Here is a 23,692-nt window from a genome sequence, read left to right on the forward strand (position 1 = left end):
GAGTAAATGGGGCCGACATTTATGGAGCATCTGGGGTGGGCCGAGTCCTCTGACAGGCGCTGGAGATGCAACAGGGAATCGTGGAATGGTTCTCAGCAGGAAGACAGACAAGTACTGGTTTAGGGGAAAATGACAAGGAGACAGCTGAGTGCAACAATGCCCAGGCCTCTTCCGTGGTCGCCAGCTATGGGACAGGCTGTGCAGGCTCCCCCAGGGAGGAACTTGCTGAGAGGCTGTTGGACAGTGGAGGGAGGGAGTCCCAGGGCAGCTCCCAGAGGCCCTGAGACACTGTGGTTCTGATTTCCTAGGACCCGCTGGCCCAGACGGACAGCAAGGCCCAAGAGGTTGGTCACTGATCTGCTCTCCTTACTCTCCCTGCCCCTCCCAGCCCTGCCCACGTCCCAGCACGCGGCCCCCATCCCCCTAGTTATAACACCAGAAGGGCATGCGTCATGTGGAAACTTGCAAGGTCTGGGTCTTGTCCCCTTCGCCTTTCCACCTGCCAGCAAGTTCCTCAGTAAAACCCCAAGAAACCATCGGCTGTGCTGGCCAGTTCAGCCTTCCGAAAAGGAAAACATTTCCATGTTGGTCATGCTCTCTCTAGGCGAACAAGGTCTTACAGGGATGCCTGGAATCCGGGGCCCACCAGGACCTTCTGGAGACCCAGGAAAGCCAGGTAACAGAGCAGGAAGAGGGAGCCACAGCCCTGCTGTGTATGTGTGTGTGTCTATGTGTGCGCACTCCTTATCCCACTTTCCTCCAGCAGCTCAGCAGGGAACTGCCACAACTGCTGGCTTGTACTGTGTGCAGTGGCTGTGGGCCCCGACACCTCCAAGTCACCATGTCTGGCAACTGGGGAGGGAGATATTAACAGCTGAAAGCAAGGGATTCTAGAAAGGGGCAAGAAGTCTCTTAAAAATTGCAGAGTTTGAGCCAGCCCTGATGGTCTAGTGGTTAAAATTCGGTGTTTTATTTTCGTAGGTCTCACAGGACCCCAAGGACCTCAGGGTGAGTCATCAGGTCACTCCCACCTCTAAACGCCGCCTGCTGAGCCTCCCATTGCCAGCATTCGGCAACTGCTTCTCCAGCCACCTTAAGAGTCTCCTCTCCTCCTCCCCTCGCTCCCCCAGCAAAAGTGCGTTCAGCAGCTTTTACTGTGAGTCTTGAGAAGCACTTTAGGAAGGAAAATATGCACAGAACAATCATGAAAGCTATTCTGGGAGAAATGAGGTTAGACCACCTGCCAATTCTGTCTGCCTGAGCCCCTTTGGTGCAGGAACCCCTAAGAGGGGGCTCCGAGCACGGGAGTTCCATTAGCCCCACAGAGGCCCGATCCCTCACTGGCATGGTAGGGAGTGGGAGCTCACCTCATGCCGAGGGCCCAGTTTCTCTGGGACAGACTCAGCGTCCAAGTCTGTCCTATAGTTGGACCAGTGTGCACCCATCTGGATTGAGAAATTTGAGAAAACCACAGCCAGCCCCAACTCCTAGAGGAAATTAGGCAAAGATGTAAAATGAAATCAAGCAGAGGTCCCCCCAGAAGTTGAGCACACAGGGACATCCTTCAAATGCTCCCCAGTGGAGCTCAGGAGACAAAACAAGGAGGGGGTGTTGCATCAGTTATAGGAAGCCCAGCATCTGCTCCCCACACTGCAGGGCAGGGTGGGGACCACAGCTGCTTTGCAGGCTGCAGGGGGCTCATAACCCAGAGGGACTGGGATCCCCCAGGGCTGAGTCCCTGGGCCTCTGCCTCCCTCTAGCCCAGCTGTGGCCCTCCTTCCCAGAGAAGGAGAAGGGCTCAGAGCAAGAGGCTCCCCAAGGGGCCGCCCGGGCTAACGCAGAAGGCAAAGCCAGGCGGGCCTCCAGGGTCAGAAACTGCAGCTGTGCCAGGTGACTGGCCGCTAGTTACTACCGGAGGGTGTCTGGAATTGCTGGGCCCAAATCATCCTGATTGACTTGTTTTTAATCGCATCAGGACTTCCTGGTACCGCCGGCCGACCCGGGCCTAAAGGTAAGTGATTTTCCAAATCGGAGATTCTTTCTTTTCACTAGCCATTTTTGCAGGGGGCGGGGGGAAGGGGGAAGAGGAGATTGGCAGGAGGGAGGCCCCTCTCTGGTGGGAGCCTGGATCAACAGTGGCATCTAGTGGCTTCAGTGAAAGGCCGTGAGGCTGGGGAGCCAGGCATTTGGTCTCATCAACCAAGCCCTGAATCCTCGGCCCCGCCCCCACCCCCTACACCTCCCCGCCCCACAATCCTGAGCCTGGCTTTGGTACTGGATGTGGGAGGAGGATCTGGAAGGGTGCTGTCCCCCTAAAGCGTTTCTGTCCCCTGGATTGCCTCTAAAATGCCCCCATTAGTGCTCCACCCCTCTCGCTTAGGCTTGGGCCTCCCATAACATGACCCTTCCCTGGGATAGGAACCACTTTCAGCCTTTTCATTCACGCAGGCTTCGGTGTGACTGGGAACGCCACATCCTTTCTGAGAGGGGGCTTGTAGGCAGGCAGGGTGGAGCATCTAGATACTACTAAGAGGACACAGTCAAAGTCATCCTCAGGGGTCAGCATTCTAGAAGGGAAGTCATCCTCAGGGTCAGTGTTCTAGAACAGAAGTCATCCTCAGGAGTCAGTGTTCTAGAAGAGAAGTCATCCTCAGGGGTCAGAGTTGTAGAGGGGAAGTCATCCTCAGGGGTCAGAGTTCTAGAGGGGAAGTCATCCTCAGGAGTCAGTGTTCTAGAAGAGAAGTCATCCTCAGGGGTCAGAGTTCTAAGAAGAAAAGTCATCCTCAGGGGTCTGACTGGGGCCCACTTGGTGACTCTGACATGCAGGTGACACTCCTGTCCTGTTCTGCTCCTCTGCCATTGTCCAGTTCTTCACCATCGGACCCCAACCCTGAGCCAGTCCAGGGATAAACAGTGCTCAGGGACAGTGTTTCTCTTTCTGTCCCTGTGACTCCACGTTCCTGAACCCTGATGTTCTGTACAGTGTGTTCTGTCATGAACAGTCACTGTCACCTTGGGGGGACCCTAGGAATGAAATAACTACTTTCCAGAAACTATTTCCAATCACTGGTTGGGCCAAGGAGTTCTTTCAGGACAAATAAATGTAATTCCAAAATAATAAGAACTGAGTTCATACATTGCAAGCAGACAAATCTCTGGGCCCATAGATCTATTCATGGATTGATGGCACCTTTAGTAAGAGACTCATAGGTTTGGGGGTTTCCGAGGATATCAGACATCCAGCCCTTCTCAAGGGCCTATGACTTCCTTCCCAAGGGGGACTTCAGACCCTCCGTGGACAATGTGCACAAGAGGTGGACGTTTTACCTAATACTGGGTGGTGTTCCAGCAAAACAAACTCAAGTGCTTTCTCCTCTTGGCCTTGACCCACAGAGCAAGCAGAGCCCATCCCTCTACTTTCCCTGAGGGGGAAATCCCTTGTTGGGTGGATGACTGAAGGGCCTACAGACCTTGGGAAGTGACAGAAGAGGCCCCTAAAGAACCCCCAGGGGAGGGCTTTTCCATCCTCTACCTCACTCACTTGGTTCCCCAGTCTGTGGATTTCCAGTCCCAGAGATGCTTCATCCATTTGGCATCCAATGGTCAATAAGTTTGGGAAGAGTGTGAATCTGACATCCTCTCCTTGGAAGTCCTCCATGCACATTAGCATTTGCAGCCCTCTAAGATGAAGGCAGAAAAGAGAGCGGTTAACCTTTACGTAACTCAGGATTTCCCAGACTTACCAACCACAGAACCTCCTTTTACTCTCACGGCCCCTACATTGTCTGAGGGAACTAGCATCCTGAGCACTCTGGGAGCCAGGTCTACCACGCAGGCTCACCTCCTCTGTCCTTTGGCTTCCCCCAAAGGTGATTCCCAGTAAGAGCCTAAGATGCCGCATGTGGGAGAAGATAGAGTGTGGGAGAGGGAATGACGCTCAAGTCAGCCTCTTTCCAGCCTCACTGAAAGGCAAACTCTACGACATCCACAAGTGAAGCCCTTTTTCAGAGTTTCAGCTTCTTCCAAAAGCTAATGTGGGCCGAGAAGATGGATGCTCTGACCTCCAGGGTCTCCCGCAGAGAGACTGGTGCTTAATGCGTCCTGCAGGCTCCCCTTCAGTTCATTAAAATGTCTTTAGCCTGAGGGTTAGAGGCTCAGGAGTGCGTCTCAAAGGCAACCAGAAGCCTTGGAAATGATTTATTGAGCCACTAATTGATCCTGGGAACAACCGCTCTCCTTTTGCTCCCCCCAGGTGAACCAGGAGCTCCAGGCAGGATTGTGACTTCAGGTAGGTGGGCCCAGGAGGGGTCCCCCTTCTCATGTCTTTCTCTCATGTCCTGGGCATCTGCCCTGGCTCTGCCTTAACGTCCTCAGAGAAACACAGTCCGCGGGCACCGGGCTTGGGGCAGGATGCCATGCTGAGCTTGACGGGGCAGCGGCGAGGAGGGCGAGGGGAGTTCGGAGGCAATGCGAGCTGGGCCCACAGCCTGGCCTGGGTCCCAGAACCTCCTGGTGAGAAGGGCAGGGCTGAGTGTTCCATGTGCCTTCTGTTTTCAGAGGGGTCATCGACTATCACCGTCCCAGGCCCCCCGGGACCTCCTGGAGCCATGGGACCCCCAGGACCTCCAGGTGTGCCAGGTCAGTCGGTTTCCTTGCTTTGCCCCAAAACAGCAGCGAGCCTAGGTTGTATCAGACTATATCAGTCTTCATTCAAATCCTGAAACCCAGGGCAGGAGTGCAGGGAAGAGTAAGGAGGGGTGGAGAAAGCCCCTCCCAGACAGCTCAGGCAGCCGCGCAGGCCTTGGGACACTGGGCCCCGCAGCCCTGTTGGAGGCTCGAACAGGTAAATGACTTGCCTACGGTCACTCGACTAAGAAGTGGCAGAGTCAGGATGTGACCCGGGCTGTTCCTGCCTCCAGAGCCAGTGTGTGACCAGTCAGAGCTCTCAGTCCTCAAGTTTTTTCCTCTTGGAAAACGATTTGATAATATGCATCAAGGGCAACAAAAATGCTAGGAATCTATTTGAAGAAAATATCCCCAAATTGTCCAAAAACAATGAGGTCACCTCAAAACTATGAAGGCTTCAAGTTGGGAGATAATAGTGTTATTTAAAAGAGCAGAGTGCTGGATGATGTGTGCTCTGTGGTGGCAACTGTATTTTTACAAGATGCAAAAAAAAGAAAAATACTGGAAAGAAATAAAACAAAATGCTTACAAATTAAAGAAATATGGGTGACAATTTTTTCTATTTTTCTAAAATGCCTGTTACTTTGTTATATCTATTTTTTCACTATTTAAAAGTGTTTATGTGTAAATGAAATACGTAATTTAACATGACCAATGCAAGCATGGGTCAGCCTGCACTCCTGATGAGCTCCAGTGGGGTCGGGGGGAGCACTGAGGGCACTTGGAAGTCCCTAACCATTGAAGGACAGTGTCTGAGGGGGCAGCCCTGCCGTCCCAGGGGCGCTGGTGCCTGGCAGAGGACTTCTCACTGGGTGCACCACGGGGCCGGTCTCGAATTGGTTATTGCTCTCAAATCAGCACACTGACCTCCGTGGGCCACTGTTCCATGCCCCCCGAGGAAGGTACATGTGTCCCCGGGCACCTGCCTTTTCTTTAGTTCTTTCTAGAACTGTGACCCTGGAGGTGTGATAAACCCTTTTTTTCCCCAACCCCATTTCCAGGCCCCATCGGCCCAGCTGGTCTCCCAGGACAGCAAGGTATGTCCCGTCCTGGAAGAACATCTGTCGGGGGCTCCGGCGGGAAGGCTTCCTTCCCTGGGTGGACTTGGGCCCCCGTCTTTAAGCCAAGTGAGAGACGAGCATTTTGGGAAAGGAGGTGAGGGGGTGGCCCAGCTCTTCACCACGGGCCTTCAAGGCCTCCACTGCCATGGGAGACACCTCCTCTCACCCCTTTCCGTGTTTCTGAGAAGGGAGGGGTCCTCTGGATGCGGGAGGGAGGAGATTGGGGCTCTGTGGCCCCCAGGTCAGGATCAAGCTTGGCTATTTTCACAGGCCTCAGGCCTCTTGGGGCCAGCCCCTCATCATCGTGCCACTGTCCAGTGATTTATCCAAATACCAAAACACAGTCGGGCTTAGGAAACACTGGTGCAGTTCCTCCTGGGCTGTTGAGGCTGCAAGACGGGAATGCTGACAGCCAACCTTTCTGGCCCCGCCCACCCCTTCTTAGCCCCGCCCACCTCTTAGCCCCGCCCACCCTGGGCACCTGGGCCTCTCCAGACGCTCTGCGGAGGGAAACTGTGATGGCTTACTGCAGGCGGTGCCCACCCTAACTGTGTCCTCCCCACAGGCCCACGAGGGGAGCCAGGGCTTGCTGGTGAATCGTTCCTGAGCAGCACTCAGTCCCTCTCCGAGGTCCTCTCCACCCGTAAGTGGCCCCATGTTCCCCAGGGCAGGTGACGCAGGGGTGGGAGTGGGAGAGAGGCCGTGACTGGGTCCTGGGGCAGCTGCACCAGTGAGTCATTGCAAGCCCCCGTGGGAGTCAGGATGGCCAGTTCTCCTGAAACGCACTGCAAGCCAGAAGGAACAGCAGGGGTTTTGTCAGCTGTGGGGGGAGGGAGGGGTGAGTCACTGGGGATGAGGCAGCTGTCATAGAGGTTCCCGGGATTCCAGGAGGACCAGGGTCACTTGGGGCCTCCGAAGTGAGCCAGATGCGGTGAGTGTCACTGGCGGGAGTGATGTCACTGCATCCCCCACTCACTGAGAGCCACAACAAGGCTCTGTGCGCTCTCAGCCACAGGCCCTGCCTGGGAGGGCTGACTCTTGGGTCCTCCTATTCCCAAAGTCCTCTAAAGATCTCAGGAGGAGATGCCGCAGGGCCTCCCACCTGGCCGCACGGACACTTGAAAAGCAAAGACAACAGCCAGCCGTGGTTTAGCAGTCACTGTGGGCCAGACGTTGTGCCACGGCATCTCACTGAGTCTTCACAAGGCCCCCGTGACAGAGGTCCTGTTGTCTCTGGTCGACAGCGGAGGAAGCTGAGGCTGAAAGAGGTCGAGGACTTGCCCAAAGCTGCCAGATAGAAGTGGTGGAGTGGGGATTTGAAGTGAGGCTGACCCACAGCCACGTTCCTACACATCTCTCCACACACCCATATCAGCTCTCAGCAAGTTCAACGGCAGCCCTGGCCTGCCTCTGAGCGAGGGGCGCCCCCAGCAGAGGGGGTCCCGGAGGGTTGTGTGCCATGCCCCAGGGCCTGGTGTGGGGGGGGTGGGTGTAGCCTGGGGGGCTTGGCACTGACGATCCTGGTGAGGGTAAGGCCGGCACAGAGCAGCCTCATGACAGCTTTTGCTCATTTCTGTTTTCTTCTCTCTATAGAAGGTCTTGATTTACGAGGTCCCCCAGGCCCACCTGGCCCACCTGGGCCACCAGGTGAGCATCTCAGGGATCTGTGGGAGGTGGGGAATCTCGGGAGACAGGGCACTCAGGCACTTAGGAAGCCAAGAGCCTGTTGTCAGGGGCGGGATCAGCTTCCTGAGTTTAGCATCGCCTCTTCCTCACTGTCTTCTGCAGGAGCTTCCATTCCAGGCCCACCAGGACCCCGAGGCCCAGCAGGTGAGAGCTGAGCTCCTGGGTGGGAGGTACGAGACGTGGAACCCAGAGCCCAGCCTTCTTCTGGACCGACTCTTAGGAAAGAGCTTACTTTCCCCTTCTCCTCCTGGGCAGAGGGTTCCTGGCCCACTTCTTGGCATTAGTAAGTCTTGGGCGTTCTCTTATCTAGGGGAAGGCTTGCCAGGCCCACCAGGCCCACCAGGATCTTTCCTGACCGGCTCAGGTAATGTTGGGAGTCAAGTCACGCCTGTTCTCCACCTCAGCCCTAGCCCCAGGATGGTCTTCCTGACCTACTCACATGCTTCCTCCTTCTGAATTTCCACCGGAGGTGTGTTTGCATAAACTCCATGCTACCTGACGCATGTACAGAGGGTGAACAATGCCAACCTGATCACCCTGATAGCCCGTGGTAGCCTAGCCTGAGAGAGAGAGCCAGCGCTGCCCTTGGGGAGCTTCTGGACTGACTGGGGAGACCTGGTTCCTGTTCTTGGGGAGCTCAGGTCTAATAAAGCAGACAGAACACATGCACATGAAATGAGATAAATGCTGACAGTACAACATAGAAACATGTGGAAATAACTTCAGAGCAAACAGTAGCCCAGAACTTGTCTCTAGCGGAAAATCCATCCATCCCTCCATCCATCCATCCACCCACCATCCATCCATCATCCATCATCCATCCACCATCCACCATCCATCCATCATCCATCCACCATCCATCCACGATCCATCCACTCACCATCCATCCATCCATCCATCATCCATCCACCATCCATCCACGATCCATCCACCATCCATCCATCATCCATCCACCATCCATCCATCATCCATCCACCATCCATCCACGATCCATCCACCATCCATCCATCATCCATCCACCATCCATCCACGATCCATCCATCCATCCATCCATCATCCATCCACCATCCATCCACGATCCATCCACCATCCATCCACGATCCATCCACCATCCATCCATCATCCATCCACCATCCATCCACGATCCATCCATCCATCCATCCATCATCCATCCACCATCCATCCACCATCCATCCATCATCCATCCACCATCCATCCACGATCCATCCATCCATCCATCCATCATCCATCCACCATCCATCCACGATCCATCCACCATCCATCCACGATCCATCCACCATCCATCCATCATCCATCCACCATCCATCCACGATCCATCCATCCATCCATCCATCATCCATCCACCATCCATCCATCCATCCATCCATCATCCATCCACCATCCATCCACGATCCATCCCCCATCCATCCATCTCACCATCCACCATCCATCCACGATCCATCCACCATCCATCCACTCACCATCCATCCATTCATCCATCATCCATCCACCATCCATCCACCCATCCACCATCCATTTGACAAGAATTGATTGAGCATCCACAGTATGACAGGCACTGTGCTAGGTGCTACACCCTCACCAGCATCATTGCATCCACACTCAGAATATTTCTTTCCTCTGCAGAGACCTTCTTCTCTGGCCCTCCAGGCCCACCTGGCCCCCCAGGCCCCAAGGGAGACCAAGGTGAGAACAGTGTCTTAGGGAGCACAGGAGCCTATATGTGCCTCCTGCTTACCCAACTGGTGGCCAGGAGAGTTTGGATGAGGCTGGATGAGCTGGGGCGTTTCTTCATCCTCCTTGTCCTGTTAGGAGCTCAGCAGTCTAGAGCACGGGGTGGGGGAAGGCATGGTGGTCAGAAACTCTATAAAGAATCCTGCCTCTGCGTTGGCCTGGTGGGTGGAGAGGCATGAGGAACCCCAAGCTCTATGTCTGCTCCAGCCCTGGAGCCCATCCCCTCCCCCATGGGCCCCTTGAAGCCACAACACCTGGTTGGTTGTGTCTCACAACTCTTTGCCTTCTTCCCTCAGGCCCCCCAGGCCCCCGAGGACACCAAGGTACAGTAGAGCTGACATTAAACCAAACATGGGGTAGGGGTGGGGGTGGCGAGAGCTGACCTTCCAAGAGCCTTGAGCTTCTTGGGAATGAGTTTGGTCCAAACAAGCGAGAGCAGATCAGAGTGTGTGTCTCTGTGAATGGTTGAGAATTTATGTGTGTGTGTGTGGCAGCTCTAGGTACTGCCCAAAGGGCAGCGCAGCCCCAGCAGTCATGAGTCTTGGGGAGCCTCGGGAGGGGAGGTGGAGGTGGGGTCCAGGGCTGGGGCCTGGGGAGAGCGAGGAGAGCACAGCGGACTGTTCCCCTCTCGGTGTGTTCCTAAGGCGAGCGGGGCCTCCCAGGGTTCTCAGCCTCAGGTAAGTGCCGAGCCCCGCGCCATGGCTGCCTCTGGCTGCAGCCTCTCCCAGCCCTGGCTGACTGCACTGTGTGTGTGGTTGGCTTCCAGATTCCGGTTCTCTCGGACTCAACCTGCAGGGACCGCCAGGCCCACCCGGCCCTCAGGGACCCAAAGGTGACAAAGGTCAGTGAGGGAGCAGCCGAGAAGGCGGTGAGGAGTGGGAGCACGGCTGGCTCTCAGAGCCTGAATAGAGTGCAGCCAGTACTTATTGGTGCTAGAAGCTTGGGAGGAAGAAGAGGCTGCAGAAAGGAAAAGCTGGAGGGAAAAAGGGGCGGGGCTGTGGGATATAGTCTCTGCCCACAGGGAGCTCGTGGTATCATTGCAGAAACAGACTAAGAGACAGGGGACAACTACTGAGTCACAGACTGATAGGTGTGGTTGTGCTTAACTAAGGAGGGCTTCCTGGAGGAGGTGATACAAACAGGGCTCCTTGTTTTGGATTTCAGGTGATCCTGGAGTCCCAGGTGCTGTTGGTGTTCCTGGTGGTCACTCTCAAGGTAAGAACCAGAAGTGACCAAAGTTCCTCCCTTTCTTCAAGCGAGGCTGGTCGTGCCAATGAATGAATTCATTCGTTCATTCATTTCCCCATGGTTCAGTGTTAAGTCAGTACTTTCTCCACGTGCTAGGATTTCTGAGCTGCCTTTACAGAGGTTACAAGATCGGGGGTGGGTGGGAGGGAAGGACCCCAGGATGATAAAGACGATGAACAATGCTGATGACGAATGATGGAGAAGAGAACAGACCCTGGGAGCCAGGGGGGTTCTGAGACGAGGGGTCCGTGAGGGGTGGTGAGCAGGTTGCCGAAGGAAAGGAAGGAGCCTGGAGAGCTCCCATTTCAGACAGTGGCTGCTACAGGCACTCCTTTCCTCCCTTTGTGGGGGGACCCGTCTCTTTGCCACTGTCCTGTTTTCCCTGCTGAGAAAGAGCCTCCTTCCTGAGACCCTGGAAGCAGGACCTGGCCCTTTGTCTGACCCCAGGGTGGAGACACAGCTCAGCAGGCTTTCTTCCTGCAGGGGGATCACCATCCAGCACCGTGTTCCTGCCAGGCCCGCCAGGCCCCCCGGGGCCCCCTGGGCCTCCAGGCTCTCTCAGCAGCTCTGGCCTGGAGATTCAGCAGTACATCTCTGACTACATGCAGAGTGAGTGCCCCGGTCAGAGGAGGGCAGTGTGCATGTGTGAGTGGGGTGTGTGTGTGTGTGTGTGTGTGTGTGTGTTGGGGGGCAACAGTCTATACGGCCAGGCTCAGGTCTTTCACCCCTGGACCTAGGGCTGTAAGTCTATGAGCTCCCACTGTCCACACACGTAGCCTCATCCTCACCCCAGGAGGGACTCACACACTCGTCCACATGCACACACAGCCACACACACGCACATTTTCACACCTGCGCGCACTCCCCCAACCTCATCCCTGTGATCCCCGTGGATGTGAGGGCACCAGAGCTTTGTCAAATGGGGAGCTGACGGGAGTCTTGCTGGTCCACAGCTCTCGAGCACCACCTGACCCAGCACAGGCCTCTGCCTCCGTTTGTCCATCTGTAACAAGGGGAGTCTAGGCTTCCTGCTGGCTGTGCCTTGGGCCCTGAATGGGGTTGGGTGGGTATGTCATCCGTGGGGAAGACATGCCCTCTTGGGGGCTTGACTTTGCTTTCTTTCTTTGTTGGCAGGTGACATCATTAGGTCTTATTTCTCTGGAGTTCAGGGTCCCCCAGGCCCACCTGGTCCCCCAGGGCCTGTCACCACCATCAGGGGTGAGACTTTTGACTACTCGGAGCTGGCAAGCCTCGTCGTGAGCTACTTACAGAGTAAGCCTCTCCCCACCCCTGGAAGCACCCCTTCCTCCCAGGGTCCGCCGCTGTTCCTGGGGCCTCGGCTCTGAATCTGCTGTTCGCTTTGCCTCCCTTCTGAATGTGATGCTCAGTTCTGAACTCGCGGTAACCAGCCACCGGGACCGAGCTTCAGAAAGGGTTTGTCAGACTGAGAACAGAGGCCACGCTGCACAGCCATTTTTAAGACAGCCCTCTTGCAGTTGACAGAGGTGTCCTAAGTATATAAAAAGGCATCTTTCAGGTTGGAAGGATCTGGTAGGAGTTAGCATACTCTTGGAAACAGACTGCATTTCTTCCCAAACAAAATCAAAAACCACCTTTGCCCTTTCCTGCTTTCAAGATAGCCTCCTGATGCCCCCATTCGTTCATTGCCCCCAAATGGGCACAGCGAGCTGACCAGGTCTCTGTGATTCTGGAGTAATGAGGGGGCTGCTTCTGTACAGAGCAGCGGTAACCCGAGGGTTCCTTCTTGACAGCTTCGGGGACCAGCATCGGCCTGTCGTTGGCCTCCGTCTCTTCTGAGGACATCCTGGCCATGCTGCAGCGTGAGTGGCCTGCGGAGGGCTGGAGGGTGGGAGCGCCTTTGCTGTCTCCTGACCGCACTTGGCAGGCACGTCTTGTCCTGGTCTGAGCCTGGTGAGGGCTGCAAAGGGGAGGTGGTCCTTTGGAACAAGGACCCCTCCCTCATTGCTCCTGGCTGTTTGCAAGTCAGCAGCTGACTGGAAAGGGGGCAGCGAATCTCCCCTATGCCCCCCATGCCAGGCTACCAGGCAGGTGCCACTTCGGGTACCTGAGAGCTTGCTGACCGCCCCCCACCGTGGGCCTGGGAACCCAGAGCTCACACATCGCTCGGGAGCCAGTCTGTGTGGGGAGACCAGGCTGTGGCTGGCCAGTGGCATGGGAGCCCCATGGCTGGGGTGCGTCCATGCTAGCGCCTCCTCTCCTTTCAGGGGATGAGGTGCGTCAGTACCTGCGTCAGTATCTGATGGGCCCTCAGGGTCCCCCGGGGCCACCAGGAGCCGGTGGCGATTGGTCCCTCCAGTCTTTGGACTACGCAGAGCTGAGCAGTCGCATTCTCAGCTACATGTCGAGTGAGTGTCTGCCCTCCCGGCCTGCCCTCTGCAGGCAGGGGTGGTCACGAGGCCTGGCTGGGGACATGGGTGCTGAACTTCCCTGAAGTGGTCCCACCGACCCTCTCCTGTCAGGCTGCCCCAAATCCAGAGGGAAGGAGTGGAGTTCAGGGCTATTCAGACCTGTGGCCCCAGAGCAGGTCAAGGAGCCTGGCAAGGGAAACCAAAAGGAGTGTCTTGGGCACCGTCCTGCATGGAGTTTGCACACGACTCACACTTCTCTACACAGACACACACATACACTTCTCCATTCACACACCCACACGCTTCTCTTTACAGATCTTCCTCGATTTATAAGATTACATCCCAATAAACCCATCCTAAGTAGAAAGTATCACGAGTTGAAAATGCATTTAAGGCCCCTAACCTCCCGAACGTCATAGCTGGGCCCAGCCTGCATAAACGGCTCAGAACCCTTGCATTAGCCTACGGCTGGGCAGAATCATCTAACACGAGCCTAGTTTATAATAGTGTTGACTATCTCATGTTGTTTATTGAATATTGTACTGACAGTGACAGCATGGTCGTCTGGGTACAGAATGGGTGTGAGTGTATTGGCTGTTCACCCTTGTGATCGCGTGGTGACAGGGAGCTGCGGTCGCTGCTGCTGCCAGCGTCATGAGAGTAGCATACTGCATGTCACTAGCCTGGGAAAAGATCAGAATTCAAAGCACAGTTCCTTTCTACTGAATGCGTATCCCTTTCACGCCATCATAAAGCTGAAAAAGCATAAGTCAAACTGCTGTAAGTCAGGGACCACCCGTAGACACACACATACACTTCCCCACATACACGCACACTTCTCTACACGTGTGCACGCACATGCACCCCCCCACACACCCAGCAGGATGAAGGGTCTGGGCATTTTTGACTTGCCCTCTTCCTAGGACCCCAGTGTCCTCACTCGGGACCCTCTCTCTGAGTGACTCTCTCTGCATGGCTCTTCCCGCTGCCCCTCTCTTTTCCCTTCCTTGGGGCCCCTTCTGTCCACAGCACTCCTGTGTCTGGCTTCCTCTCTGACAGGAGGTTCCATTTGCCTTTCTCTGTCTGATCTGAATCCATCACAACTTGGGATTTTGTTCCCCAGGTTCTGGAATCAGCATTGGGCTTCCTGGCCCCCCAGGGCCCCCTGGCTTGCCGGGAACATCCTATGAGGAGCTCCTCTCCTTGCTCCAAGGTAAGGCTGAGCAGGGGACATCTGTCCAAGTGGTTTGGGACAGAAGGCAGAGCCCCTTGGCCCAGGCCATGGCTGACTCCTTGCTCTCCCTTGATGTCTCAGGGTCTGAGTTCAGAGGCATCATTGGGCCCCCAGGCCCCCCTGGGCCCCCAGGGATCCCAGGCAACGCGTGGTCCAGCATCAGCGTGGAGGACCTCTCATCTTACTTGCATAGTAAGGCGCGGACAGCAGGGGTGAGAAGGGCAGAGGATGGCAGCCCAGCCTTGGTGCTCTCACAGGTTCTAGCAAGGGCAGCGTGGAGAGCTGAATCCATTCACCAGTCACCAAGTCCTCCTGGAGCATGTCCAGGGTGGGCACTGGGGCCCTGGAGAGGGACATGCTTTCGGCACTGAGGGGGAGAGTGGGGAGAGACAGTGCTCCAGGTGCCGCCATTAGAGGCCTCAGGAGCTGTAGGTGAGCAGGTGTGAGCCGGGAGCTCCAGCTCTCAGCGGAGGAAGGCTGAGATGAGGCTCAGAATGGGGAGTGTGAGGGATACCAGGAAGTGGGCGTGCCACGGGCCTCCGTTCACTCCTCCCCTCACCCGGGGCGGCCTAAAGCCCTCCTTTCCACAGGGGTGGGGGGGCCAACAGCGGCCCTGAGCCCGGGCAGGGGAATCAGCGGTCTCAGCAGATGATGCCTGATCTTTCTCTCTCTCTTGCCTCCCACTCAGCGGCCGGCTTGTCATCCATCCCAGGCCCTCCAGGCCCTCCTGGTCCCCCAGGCCCTCGAGGGCCTCCGGGTGTCTCAGGAGCTCTGGCGACATATGCAGCTGAAAACACCGACAGCTTCCGGAGCGAACTGATCAGCTACCTCACGAGTAGGTGCCCCTGACACTGCTGTGCCTCCTGTGCCCCTTCCCAGACCTTGCTTCTCCCCGTAAGAGGGGCAGCAGGGGCTTGGAGGTCCCTGGAGGCCAGCTACCTGGGAGCCCCTCGGTGGCGGGGAAAGCCAGTTTCTTCCCACCTGGCGCCCGCCCCCGGTGCACAAGTGCCTGGACGTTCCTGTCCTGACACCCTGGGAGAGGTCTTCTTTCTCTCCTCCCAGACCCGAGCTCCCACTGATGCAGCTTCCTCCCACAGGTCCTGATGTGCGCAGCTTCATCGTTGGTCCCCCAGGCCCTCCCGGGCCCCAGGGACCACCTGGGGACAGCCGCCTAGTGTCCATGGATGGCCCCTACAGTCGGGGTAGCAGCTCCTCCTCAGGCAGCTCCTACAGCTCTTCAATGGGCATAGGAGGAGCCAGCGAAGGCTCTCTGGGCGAAGGGGGAGCCTTTGGCCTGGACATGGGCCTGGGCCGAGGCTATGGGGCAGCAGCAGGAAATGGCATGTATGGTGGCAATGGCGGATATTTTGGGGCTGGCTTTGCTGGAGGTCTGGATTACAACGAGCTGGCTGTTCGGGTGTCCGAGAGCTTGCAGCGTAAGTTGGGACACTTAGATCTCTGTGCTATGGGGGTGGAGGGGGGAGCACGAGAGCATCTCCACATCCAGGCTCCGGAGACTCACCCTCTCATTTTCGGAGCACCCAGGCTGTGAGGACAGCAATTCTGGAATCCGATGGGCAGGGACTGAAGACAGGAGGCCCCACCTCATTCTCAGCCAGCTTAGTTCGAGGGGCCCCGTCAGGACTGGAGCCACTGCAGGGAATGCAGCATGTGGGGGTCTCTGGCCTTTGCCTTCCCAACTAACCTGTGTGGGTCTCAGAAGAGTCTCTGTGATTATGATGGTCTCCTGGCGGGGCTGAGGGAGGGTGTTGGCTAAGAAGCCTTTTCTCCCTGTGGCTTACAGCCCAGGGATGCAGTCCAGAAGCCTTTGATGAAAGCCCACTGAGGCAGAGACAGAGCCAGTGACCAGGGGAGACAGAGGAGGGGCAGGGCCTTTCCCTTGCCGCCCTGAGTGTCGTCTCCTTGCAGCAGGAGTTAGACAACAGTGGGCACTGTACCCCGCTGTGAAAAGGGTGCCCACACTCTGGGTGTTTTACAGGTCAGGGCCTGCTACAAGGAATGGCCTACACTGTCCAGGGCCCACCAGGCCGGCCTGGACCCCAGGGGCCCCCCGGCATCAGCAAGGTCTTCTCTGCCTACAGCAACGTGACCGAGGACCTCATGGACTTCTTCCGAAGTAAGGGCGTTCCCCCCGATTGCTTTCCTGACACTTAACCTGCCTCACAGCCTCCCATGGGGGCTGCGCCAGAGAAATCAGTCTCCCGAAAAACCTCCAGTTGTTAACAATGGAGATGCTGAGAATTTCATAAAATCTAAGCTTTGTTTTCCTCTTATAAGTCCAAACTCTCCCACTTCCTACCTGTGTTACTTTGAACAAATCACTTTACCTCCCAAGCTTCAGGGTGATCTCTAGTCTAAGGCCAGTTTTTCCCCCCTTGCAGCTTATGGAGCCATTCCAGGACCCCCTGGGCAGAAGGGAGAGGTGGGCATCCCAGGACCCAAAGGTAAGCAGTGGCAGGACACAGCCACCAAGATCCTATGTGACAACAACCTCTCGCTCCTCCATCTCTCTCCAGGCCCCACACTCCTGCTTCACTTAGCACGCCCCTATCTGTCCTCCTAGGTGACAGGGGTCCTGCTGGACCACCAGGTCGGCCTGGGTCACCCGGCCCCCGAGGGCACAAGGGAGAAAAAGGAGACAGAGGTAAGGCTTGGCTGCCACAGTTTCTGGAGAGCTGGGAGGCTGACACTCCACAGAGAAGTGGGCAATTTGTTCCAGACTGAGCCTGGAAATTAAGGCAAATGCCAATTACTAAAGGCAGACGCTGCCAACAAACGTAATTTGCATAACAATCAAATGAAAGCTGGGGAGAGAGGAAGGAGAGTGCCGGCGCAAGAGGAAAAGGAGAACCCATCTGGTAATGAAATAAGGCGAACAATTTAAGTAAACAGAGTCTTACAAAAGAGTTCATCTTTCAAGCCAGTTTTGCCGTGGTCGCACTTGCCGTAATTGCCCAAGCTGAAGTCTCCCCAGGCCACAAGATATCTTTTAACTTCCTATTCATCTTCTAACTTTCAGGCGACCAGGTCTATGCTGGGAGGAGGAGAAGGAGAAGTGTCGCCACCAAGCCATGAGCTACCCTTGGCGGAACAGCCCCGGACCCATTCTTGCAATGGCTTATGGCACTTAGGTCAGAATCTCTCCAGAGGGTAAAAGCTGGATTCTCTGCGGCCTCCTGAGACAGCACAGCCAATAGGCAACTAGAACTCTTGTGTTAGTCTGGAACTATCTACACAGAATTCGGTCAAAGATATGCAATCTGAAACAGCTCTGTGGGTGGACTTGAGTAGTTGCAGCGTTGTAGAATGAGTCTGACTTCTCTGCTATCTAGAACTGAGCCCCTTGGCTTCTTTAACACTTAGTTCAAACCCCCACCCAGGAAAGCCAGTTACGTAAAAGTTGGCTCAGGAGTCCTTGAGCTTTGCCTAAAAATGAGCCCAGAAAATGGAAGACGAGGATGGGGGTGGCTTCCAGGGGTGCCATGGGTGGGGTGTGTTCTGGTTAATGCTCTGAGGCTGTGCTACTGGCCCCTTGCTCCCCTGTTCACTCTGCATTCTCTAGTCACAGGAAAGAGTTGTCTAAGAAGCAACTCTTGCAACAGAAAAAGTTAAGAAATTCACTTCCACTGAAGGTGGTGACAGGCTTTCTAATAGTTATTTCTCACTACAAATCATATCTCCACTTGCTTAGAGAGGTTGATGGACTGTAGCTATGATGTGTATCCGTAGGTCTGTGCTAGAGTTGATAGCTATGTTCTACTGAACTAGACTGCAGCAAAGAGAAAAAGAAGGGCAACGGGCAAGGAAGAAAGGAAGGGAGAGAGGGAAATAGGATACCTGATGCCGGCGAAAGATGTCACTCTGTTCTGCACTTAGGAAATGCACAAGGACTGGGCGCAGTTGGTTTTTAAGCACTTTTCAATGTCTAAAAACATTTACCTGGTCTATTAGATGAAAAGTCATTTCAATTGCAAAATTTCCAATTAAAGGGTTTTTTTTCTTTTTTAATATTACGTTTAATGTGATCCATCTAACAAAAGTAAAAGGGAGGGAGGGAGGGAAGGAAGAAAATATTTTGGGTTTTTTGGTTTGACTCTAACACTATTATAAACACAAGAAAACAAAACGGTTGAATCTTGGGACACAGTTCGTGGCATTTTGTTTAATCGTTGAGATCTTTAAAGGCAGATCTTTATCTGCAACTACTAACTCTACCTGGCCATATTACAAACCATCTGGAGTTTCCCTAAGCATAAGTTACTTGAAATAAACACATATGCAACAGATAAGCAACAAAATTATTTGGAATCAATGCAGTGATGTATCCTGGTGCAAAGGAGTTACAACCGCAGGGCAAGTAATAATATTTGGAATACCAAAACTCCTATTAAGGAAAAATCCACAAATATCAAATGCTCCACAGAAATGTATGGTAAAATCAGACCCTTAGTTTCAGAAGAGGCTACACTTGGCCAACTTGTGAATTTGTTACAACCTATGACACTCAATTGCTGGGCAATTAAAAACGGAGTTAAATTAAATTGCTTCTACACCTCTACTCTTCTAAAAGACTGGATTGTTTATTTTCTCCTGAGTGTCTCACGTATTATCCTGGGAAAAACACACATGTAGTCTAATGTATCAAACCATTGCTAGCAGCACCAACCAGGCAAGCACTAAACACGCTGCCTGGTCTGTCTGCCTCCTTTATCACATCCTGATCGCTACCTGCTATGGATCAACACGGGAATCCCAAAAAATGAGTTTATAGGCCTTCAGAATTTCAAACAACTTCTTACTGTCTAATAAAATTATCATTGTGTATAATGAATGACTGCATCATGCCTTTTTAATATTTCAGTTTTACCTAAAAGCTGAGTCCATTCATTTCTGTAATAGTAGCTTCAGGGGCTCAAGTATGATGTCCCTTGAATGACTGTTATCTTGATTAATCAGACTGAGGAGTTTCCCGCTAGTTACTAGATTTACCTTTCTAGGCTAGCCAAGTCTTCATTGAGTCTATGACCAAGTGAAATAGGGTAAAAGTCCAAACCTGCTACCTCCTCTGGACAGGACCCAGAAAAAGGATGGGGAGGTATGAGATATGTCCTCAGCTGGATGGCGATAGATCTCAGCCCCTTTTGTTTCATTTAAAAAAAAGAAAAAAAGGTCAAGAATGAGCTCAATAATATGCAATGCTCCTGGATTAGAAAATGACATGCTATATGCCTCTCTCCAGCCAAGCTGAACATTTGCCAAGTGACGCTGCCTAGTGTCTACTGGATCTTGCATGAACATATCAATGACAAAAAGAGGGTATTTTTAGCAAACGTGAGGTCATATGGTTTGTGAAATGTTTGGTGATAAAATCCATCCCAAGGGAAAAAAATGAAATAAAAAATATGTACATGTATATATGTTGATGGAAATATTTAAAGCACCTCCCCAAGGAGGAGTGTGTGTGCTGAAAGACATCCCCTCCAAGTTCCCAGTAAAAACGACCTTCCTGCGTGGTGGCTACAGACGGTGAGGGATACGCGCGAGTCTGAAAGGGTCAGGAGACCTGGAGGGCTGCAAGTGTTAAAATACAACCAGGACCAAAAAGGCTGCAAGACTGTCACGCAGGAAAATCTAGTTTCAAAGATTCTCAAGGAAAGACTGCTCCCCAAAACAGATTAAGAAATAACTTTATTTTTCATTTGTCAATCCCATATTGAAAAGACATGTTGCTCCCAAATAAACAAGAGGCATTATCTGAAAGAAAATTCTTTCTGAAAATGTAGCTTGTGAAGTTATTACACCGCAAATCAGAGAAGGATCACAAAAAGCTGCAGCCAACATTTAAAACTGGTATAACATTCTATCCCAGGCTTAGTAGCAGAAGTTTTAAAGCTGTATCAAAACCATGTCAGCCAGAGAACAGCAATAGAGGCATTAACTGTTGTGCCTTCAACTTAAGAAATGCATTTAAAATATCCCATTTCCTATAAAAGATCATTTCCCAGAAAAGAACTGACTGATTTAATCAGAAGACTATTCGAACTGGAACGAACTCTCCTCTTTCACCTCAGTTCCAGGTTTTCCATTAATCAACAGTATCTCTAGCTAATCATTTGACTGAATTTGGCTTCTCAGGAGAGTCTTTGTCATGTAAGCACAGTGTGGAATGGGGAAAAGTGTGTAGTTACAAGGGAACTAGAAGAGTACAAAAGACAGTCACTTCTGAAACTCGCTGATGCTCAAGAAATCAGAGACCCTCCATCACAGCGGGTCTCATGTGCCTGAGAGCTTTGTGCTTGAGGAAACACTACTTAGAGGTAGCTCTGGTTCTGGTTTATATTTAGTTACAATTTGCTGTATCCTGTCACAGGAAAGTCCTAATATTTTCAGCAAAGTATAAGCACTCTAAATTTCCTCCTTACCCACCCTATAGCTTCCCCATAGAAAAGGGTAAGAAAAAGCTTAATTGTGACTCCATATAGAATAGCAGCTAACTCAGCAGTTCACGCCCAACCACGGATTGACAGGACTAGGAAAGGCAACCCGGTGCAACCAGCTCTGTGCGCTCGACCTGCAGAAGTGTGGCGGTCTGGTGTAGCTGCAGCACGCAGGGAGAAGAGGGGAGGCTAAGTAATTGGGGTACACATACAGAGACTTTCTTTTATGCATTTCATAGCACTTTCTGCCACAGCAAGGAAACAATCAAATCAGGAATGGATTTGACTGTAATCTTTGATTTCAAAGAAGTCTGTGCCCCTCCCTCACTCCCCACCTACACTTCATGCAGGAAGAAAGATCACTATTATTTATTTGCATATAGGACCTAACAAGAAGTCGGCAGGGATGGGTACAAACAGCATATTCTATAACAAAACACTTTCTGAAAAGATTTATGTAACTTTACGTATTAAAATGAATGTTTCATTTCTACATTATGCATCATTTTGTAGTCCTGCACCCAAATGAATATGGCCACATCTGAAAGAGAACGCAAGCATAACACTGAGTCCAAAGGGCAGTTTTAAGGGAGATGCAAGCGTTCCTAGTAAACTTAGCAGACTGTAACCATCCTACTCGGAGCCTCGTTCCTTTATTCAATCCTCTCAATGTCAAGTTGAAAGGAATAAAAAGAATCAAATATCCAAACCAAATTAATTATGTGTCACACACTATGCAGCAGACAGAATATCATTTAAATGATCCTGAAAAAATGTCCACTGCTTTAAGTATTAATTTTTTAAAAGCCAATAAACTGAAAATTTCAAAGGAGAAAGTGGTATGAGAACCCTCCTCTTCTCTCCACCTTAAAATAAATCATTAAATAAACTGAGTAAGATTATACTGTCATTTTTATCATAACAATATAAACAATTTCCATCATCATCCTGAATATTACTTTATAAAGATATATATTTTAAAAGGCTTTCAAAACATTTTTCAACCCAGCATTTGAGAATAAAGCATTAAAAGAGCTTTGTATACAGTAACATATTCATGTGATAAGTGTATGAATTTACAACCATACATAATATATATATATGTATATATATTTATATAAAAAACAAACTTGGCCAGAAGTTAAGGCTACCTACAAAGCTGTCCAAGTAAATTATGCTTGTCAAAACAATTACAAAACTAAAATCACGTGCATTTTTAAACCATTAAACCACTGACAAAAAAAGGTTCAGCATTCAAAGTTTTCAAATTAATCGCAAGAAAGTGCTACAGATATTTACATGTTCTTAATGTGAATCAGTGTTCCCACAAAGTTACATTTAAATTTTTCACCAGCCTCAAATGTAATATAACTAAAAGGTGAAACTTGTACAATTTGGTACCTAGTAGGTTGCAAAGGGCAGGCAGCAAGCATCATTTACAAACGTGCCCTCTCACACAGCAAAGCACAGTTTATAATACTGTTTGACCTGAAACGTGCTTGAAATTCTAAGCCTCAAGAGGGACTAAGAGTGAACATTTCATTAATAATTACACATATCAGCAACCACATGATAAAGTTTAAGGCTTTTCCCACTCAGATTAAACTAAACAATTTAAACATGGGACAAAATATACCCAAAATACAAATGATTGTATTTTCAAAACAACAAAAAGTCATTTCTGACATCTGCCTAAATATTTTACTTAAATTCTTTTTTAAAAAGTATTCTGAACAAATGTCACTTTTAACATTAATTTCAGAAAATACATTTATAAATATAACACAGCCTGCAGGCCTCTGACAGAGTTTCAAACGAACAGAATTTGCTAAGATGGGAGAAGTCATTTAACCAGCTCATGCGCTATTTTAGGAAATAAGCTGGGACAGTTATATTTATATTTCTTTTAATTTGGTGAGTTTTACATTTCCAGTTTGGACATCTAAAAGCTACTTTTTTTTTCATCTTTCCTACTTTGTATAACATACATTTTAGGATGAAAATCTCTATCAAATGGTAATAGCAAAATTTATAAAACAATAATGCTTAATGCTAAGGATGTTCTGTCCCTGTTGGATCAAAAAACAAAATCCTATTTTAGACTTGACTGAAATTTAGTGTTTTAGGCACTATCTTAATAAAACTAGCACCCTGAATGATTAGTTCATGCCTACACAGGTAATTATTTTAGAAAAATTACTGAAATAATTTTTCTTTTTGAAAAGAATTCGTTGCTGTTTAAAGATAAAACCGATTTATTTACTGAATCAATATATTTTGAGCAACTCATACCTTTTTCAAGAGAGCTGATTCACCAAAAGAAAATTACTCCAACTCTCTACAGGAGTTTCAACTGTGGAATTTAGGCATCACTGAGAAGCTGGGTCAGGTAAAAAGATAATTACTAATACTTAGTGCTGTAACAGGCTTTCTAAAATAACTTTAAACACTATATTTCTAGTAGTTTTTCAGGTAACAGTGTCTAAAGAACACAATTTTTAAGATTAATAAACATAATCACCTTAGGGAATTACTGCAAGATGCCACATTGCCAACATGGCCAAGCGTCTGTCTTAGTTCCTTTCCCTTCATCTTTGCTAAACAAACAAAACAGAAAAACAGAGAAACACCTAGAAGGTGAGGCCGGTGATTGTCTTCTTGAGCTCTCTACTACAGACTGTGGCAGAAGATGAAGAGAACAGAATGACATATGTAAAAAGCCAAACCCAACCACAGAATGCTTCCCATTGTTACGATCCAGTGGAATGCAAGCTAGGAACAGGATAGAATTTGGAAATCCGGCTCTGTGTTGAGGGGTTAAGGCATTCAGACTCCCCGGTCATTTTAAAGAACACTTCCTGTTCCTGCAGTTTCCTGGCAAACTCTTCTTCCAGTGTCTTAAAAAGGAAGGGAGAAAGAAATTATGTGTTGGTGTTACAAAGAGAATTTACTCTGATAGCCGAGATAAACTATTTGCCCAAAACATTTTCTCTGTATATTATCCTAAGGAAGCCCAGACTGCTCAACAGTCAGGATCACAGGCTATGCACAGCCCTAGGTTCAAGTCTTGGCTCAGCCACATGAACTGATAACTTGGCTCAGTTACTTGTCTGTATTACAGAATCATTTCATTCTTCTGCCATAAAATAGGGATAATATCTCACCGGGTTGCTATGT

At 51.1% G+C, this 23,692-nt stretch overlaps 2 protein-coding genes across 5 annotated transcripts in view; one reads left to right on the plus strand and one right to left on the minus strand.

Moving 5' to 3' along the window:
* The window catches only part of COL17A1 (collagen type XVII alpha 1 chain), a 51,055-nt gene extending 32,969 nt beyond the window's left edge, over window positions 1-18,086 (plus strand). Inside the window, exons 30-56 of the mRNA XM_070633563.1 lie at window positions 309-344; window positions 605-676; window positions 982-1,008; window positions 1,976-2,011; window positions 4,253-4,288; window positions 4,558-4,638; window positions 5,688-5,723; window positions 6,313-6,390; window positions 7,341-7,394; window positions 7,536-7,577; window positions 7,744-7,797; window positions 9,078-9,137; window positions 9,482-9,508; window positions 9,952-10,026; window positions 10,350-10,400; window positions 10,917-11,042; window positions 11,568-11,705; window positions 12,206-12,274; window positions 12,680-12,820; window positions 13,947-14,036; window positions 14,139-14,249; window positions 14,746-14,892; window positions 15,155-15,493; window positions 16,057-16,194; window positions 16,460-16,522; window positions 16,642-16,722; window positions 17,098-18,086. Of these exons, the coding sequence (XP_070489664.1) occupies window positions 309-344; window positions 605-676; window positions 982-1,008; window positions 1,976-2,011; window positions 4,253-4,288; window positions 4,558-4,638; window positions 5,688-5,723; window positions 6,313-6,390; window positions 7,341-7,394; window positions 7,536-7,577; window positions 7,744-7,797; window positions 9,078-9,137; window positions 9,482-9,508; window positions 9,952-10,026; window positions 10,350-10,400; window positions 10,917-11,042; window positions 11,568-11,705; window positions 12,206-12,274; window positions 12,680-12,820; window positions 13,947-14,036; window positions 14,139-14,249; window positions 14,746-14,892; window positions 15,155-15,493; window positions 16,057-16,194; window positions 16,460-16,522; window positions 16,642-16,722; window positions 17,098-17,153 (2,264 nt within the window). The 3' untranslated portion in view covers window positions 17,154-18,086. The remainder of the gene's footprint in view (window positions 1-308; window positions 345-604; window positions 677-981; window positions 1,009-1,975; window positions 2,012-4,252; window positions 4,289-4,557; window positions 4,639-5,687; window positions 5,724-6,312; window positions 6,391-7,340; window positions 7,395-7,535; window positions 7,578-7,743; window positions 7,798-9,077; window positions 9,138-9,481; window positions 9,509-9,951; window positions 10,027-10,349; window positions 10,401-10,916; window positions 11,043-11,567; window positions 11,706-12,205; window positions 12,275-12,679; window positions 12,821-13,946; window positions 14,037-14,138; window positions 14,250-14,745; window positions 14,893-15,154; window positions 15,494-16,056; window positions 16,195-16,459; window positions 16,523-16,641; window positions 16,723-17,097) is intronic.
* Window positions 18,087-19,748: 1,662 nt separating this feature from the next.
* The window catches only part of SLK (STE20 like kinase), a 56,027-nt gene continuing 52,083 nt past the window's right edge, over window positions 19,749-23,692 (minus strand). For all 4 annotated transcript variants that reach the window (XM_008518363.2, XM_008518362.2, XM_070633590.1 and 1 more), the window contains one exon: window positions 19,749-23,412. In XM_008518363.2, coding sequence (XP_008516585.1) covers window positions 23,266-23,412 — 147 coding nt within the window. In that variant the 3' untranslated portion in view covers window positions 19,749-23,265. The remainder of the gene's footprint in view (window positions 23,413-23,692) is intronic.

The sequence above is a fragment of the Equus przewalskii genome, chromosome 1 (genome assembly GCF_037783145.1).
Source record: "Equus przewalskii isolate Varuska chromosome 1, EquPr2, whole genome shotgun sequence".
Classification (NCBI taxonomy): domain Eukaryota; kingdom Metazoa; phylum Chordata; class Mammalia; order Perissodactyla; family Equidae; genus Equus; species Equus przewalskii.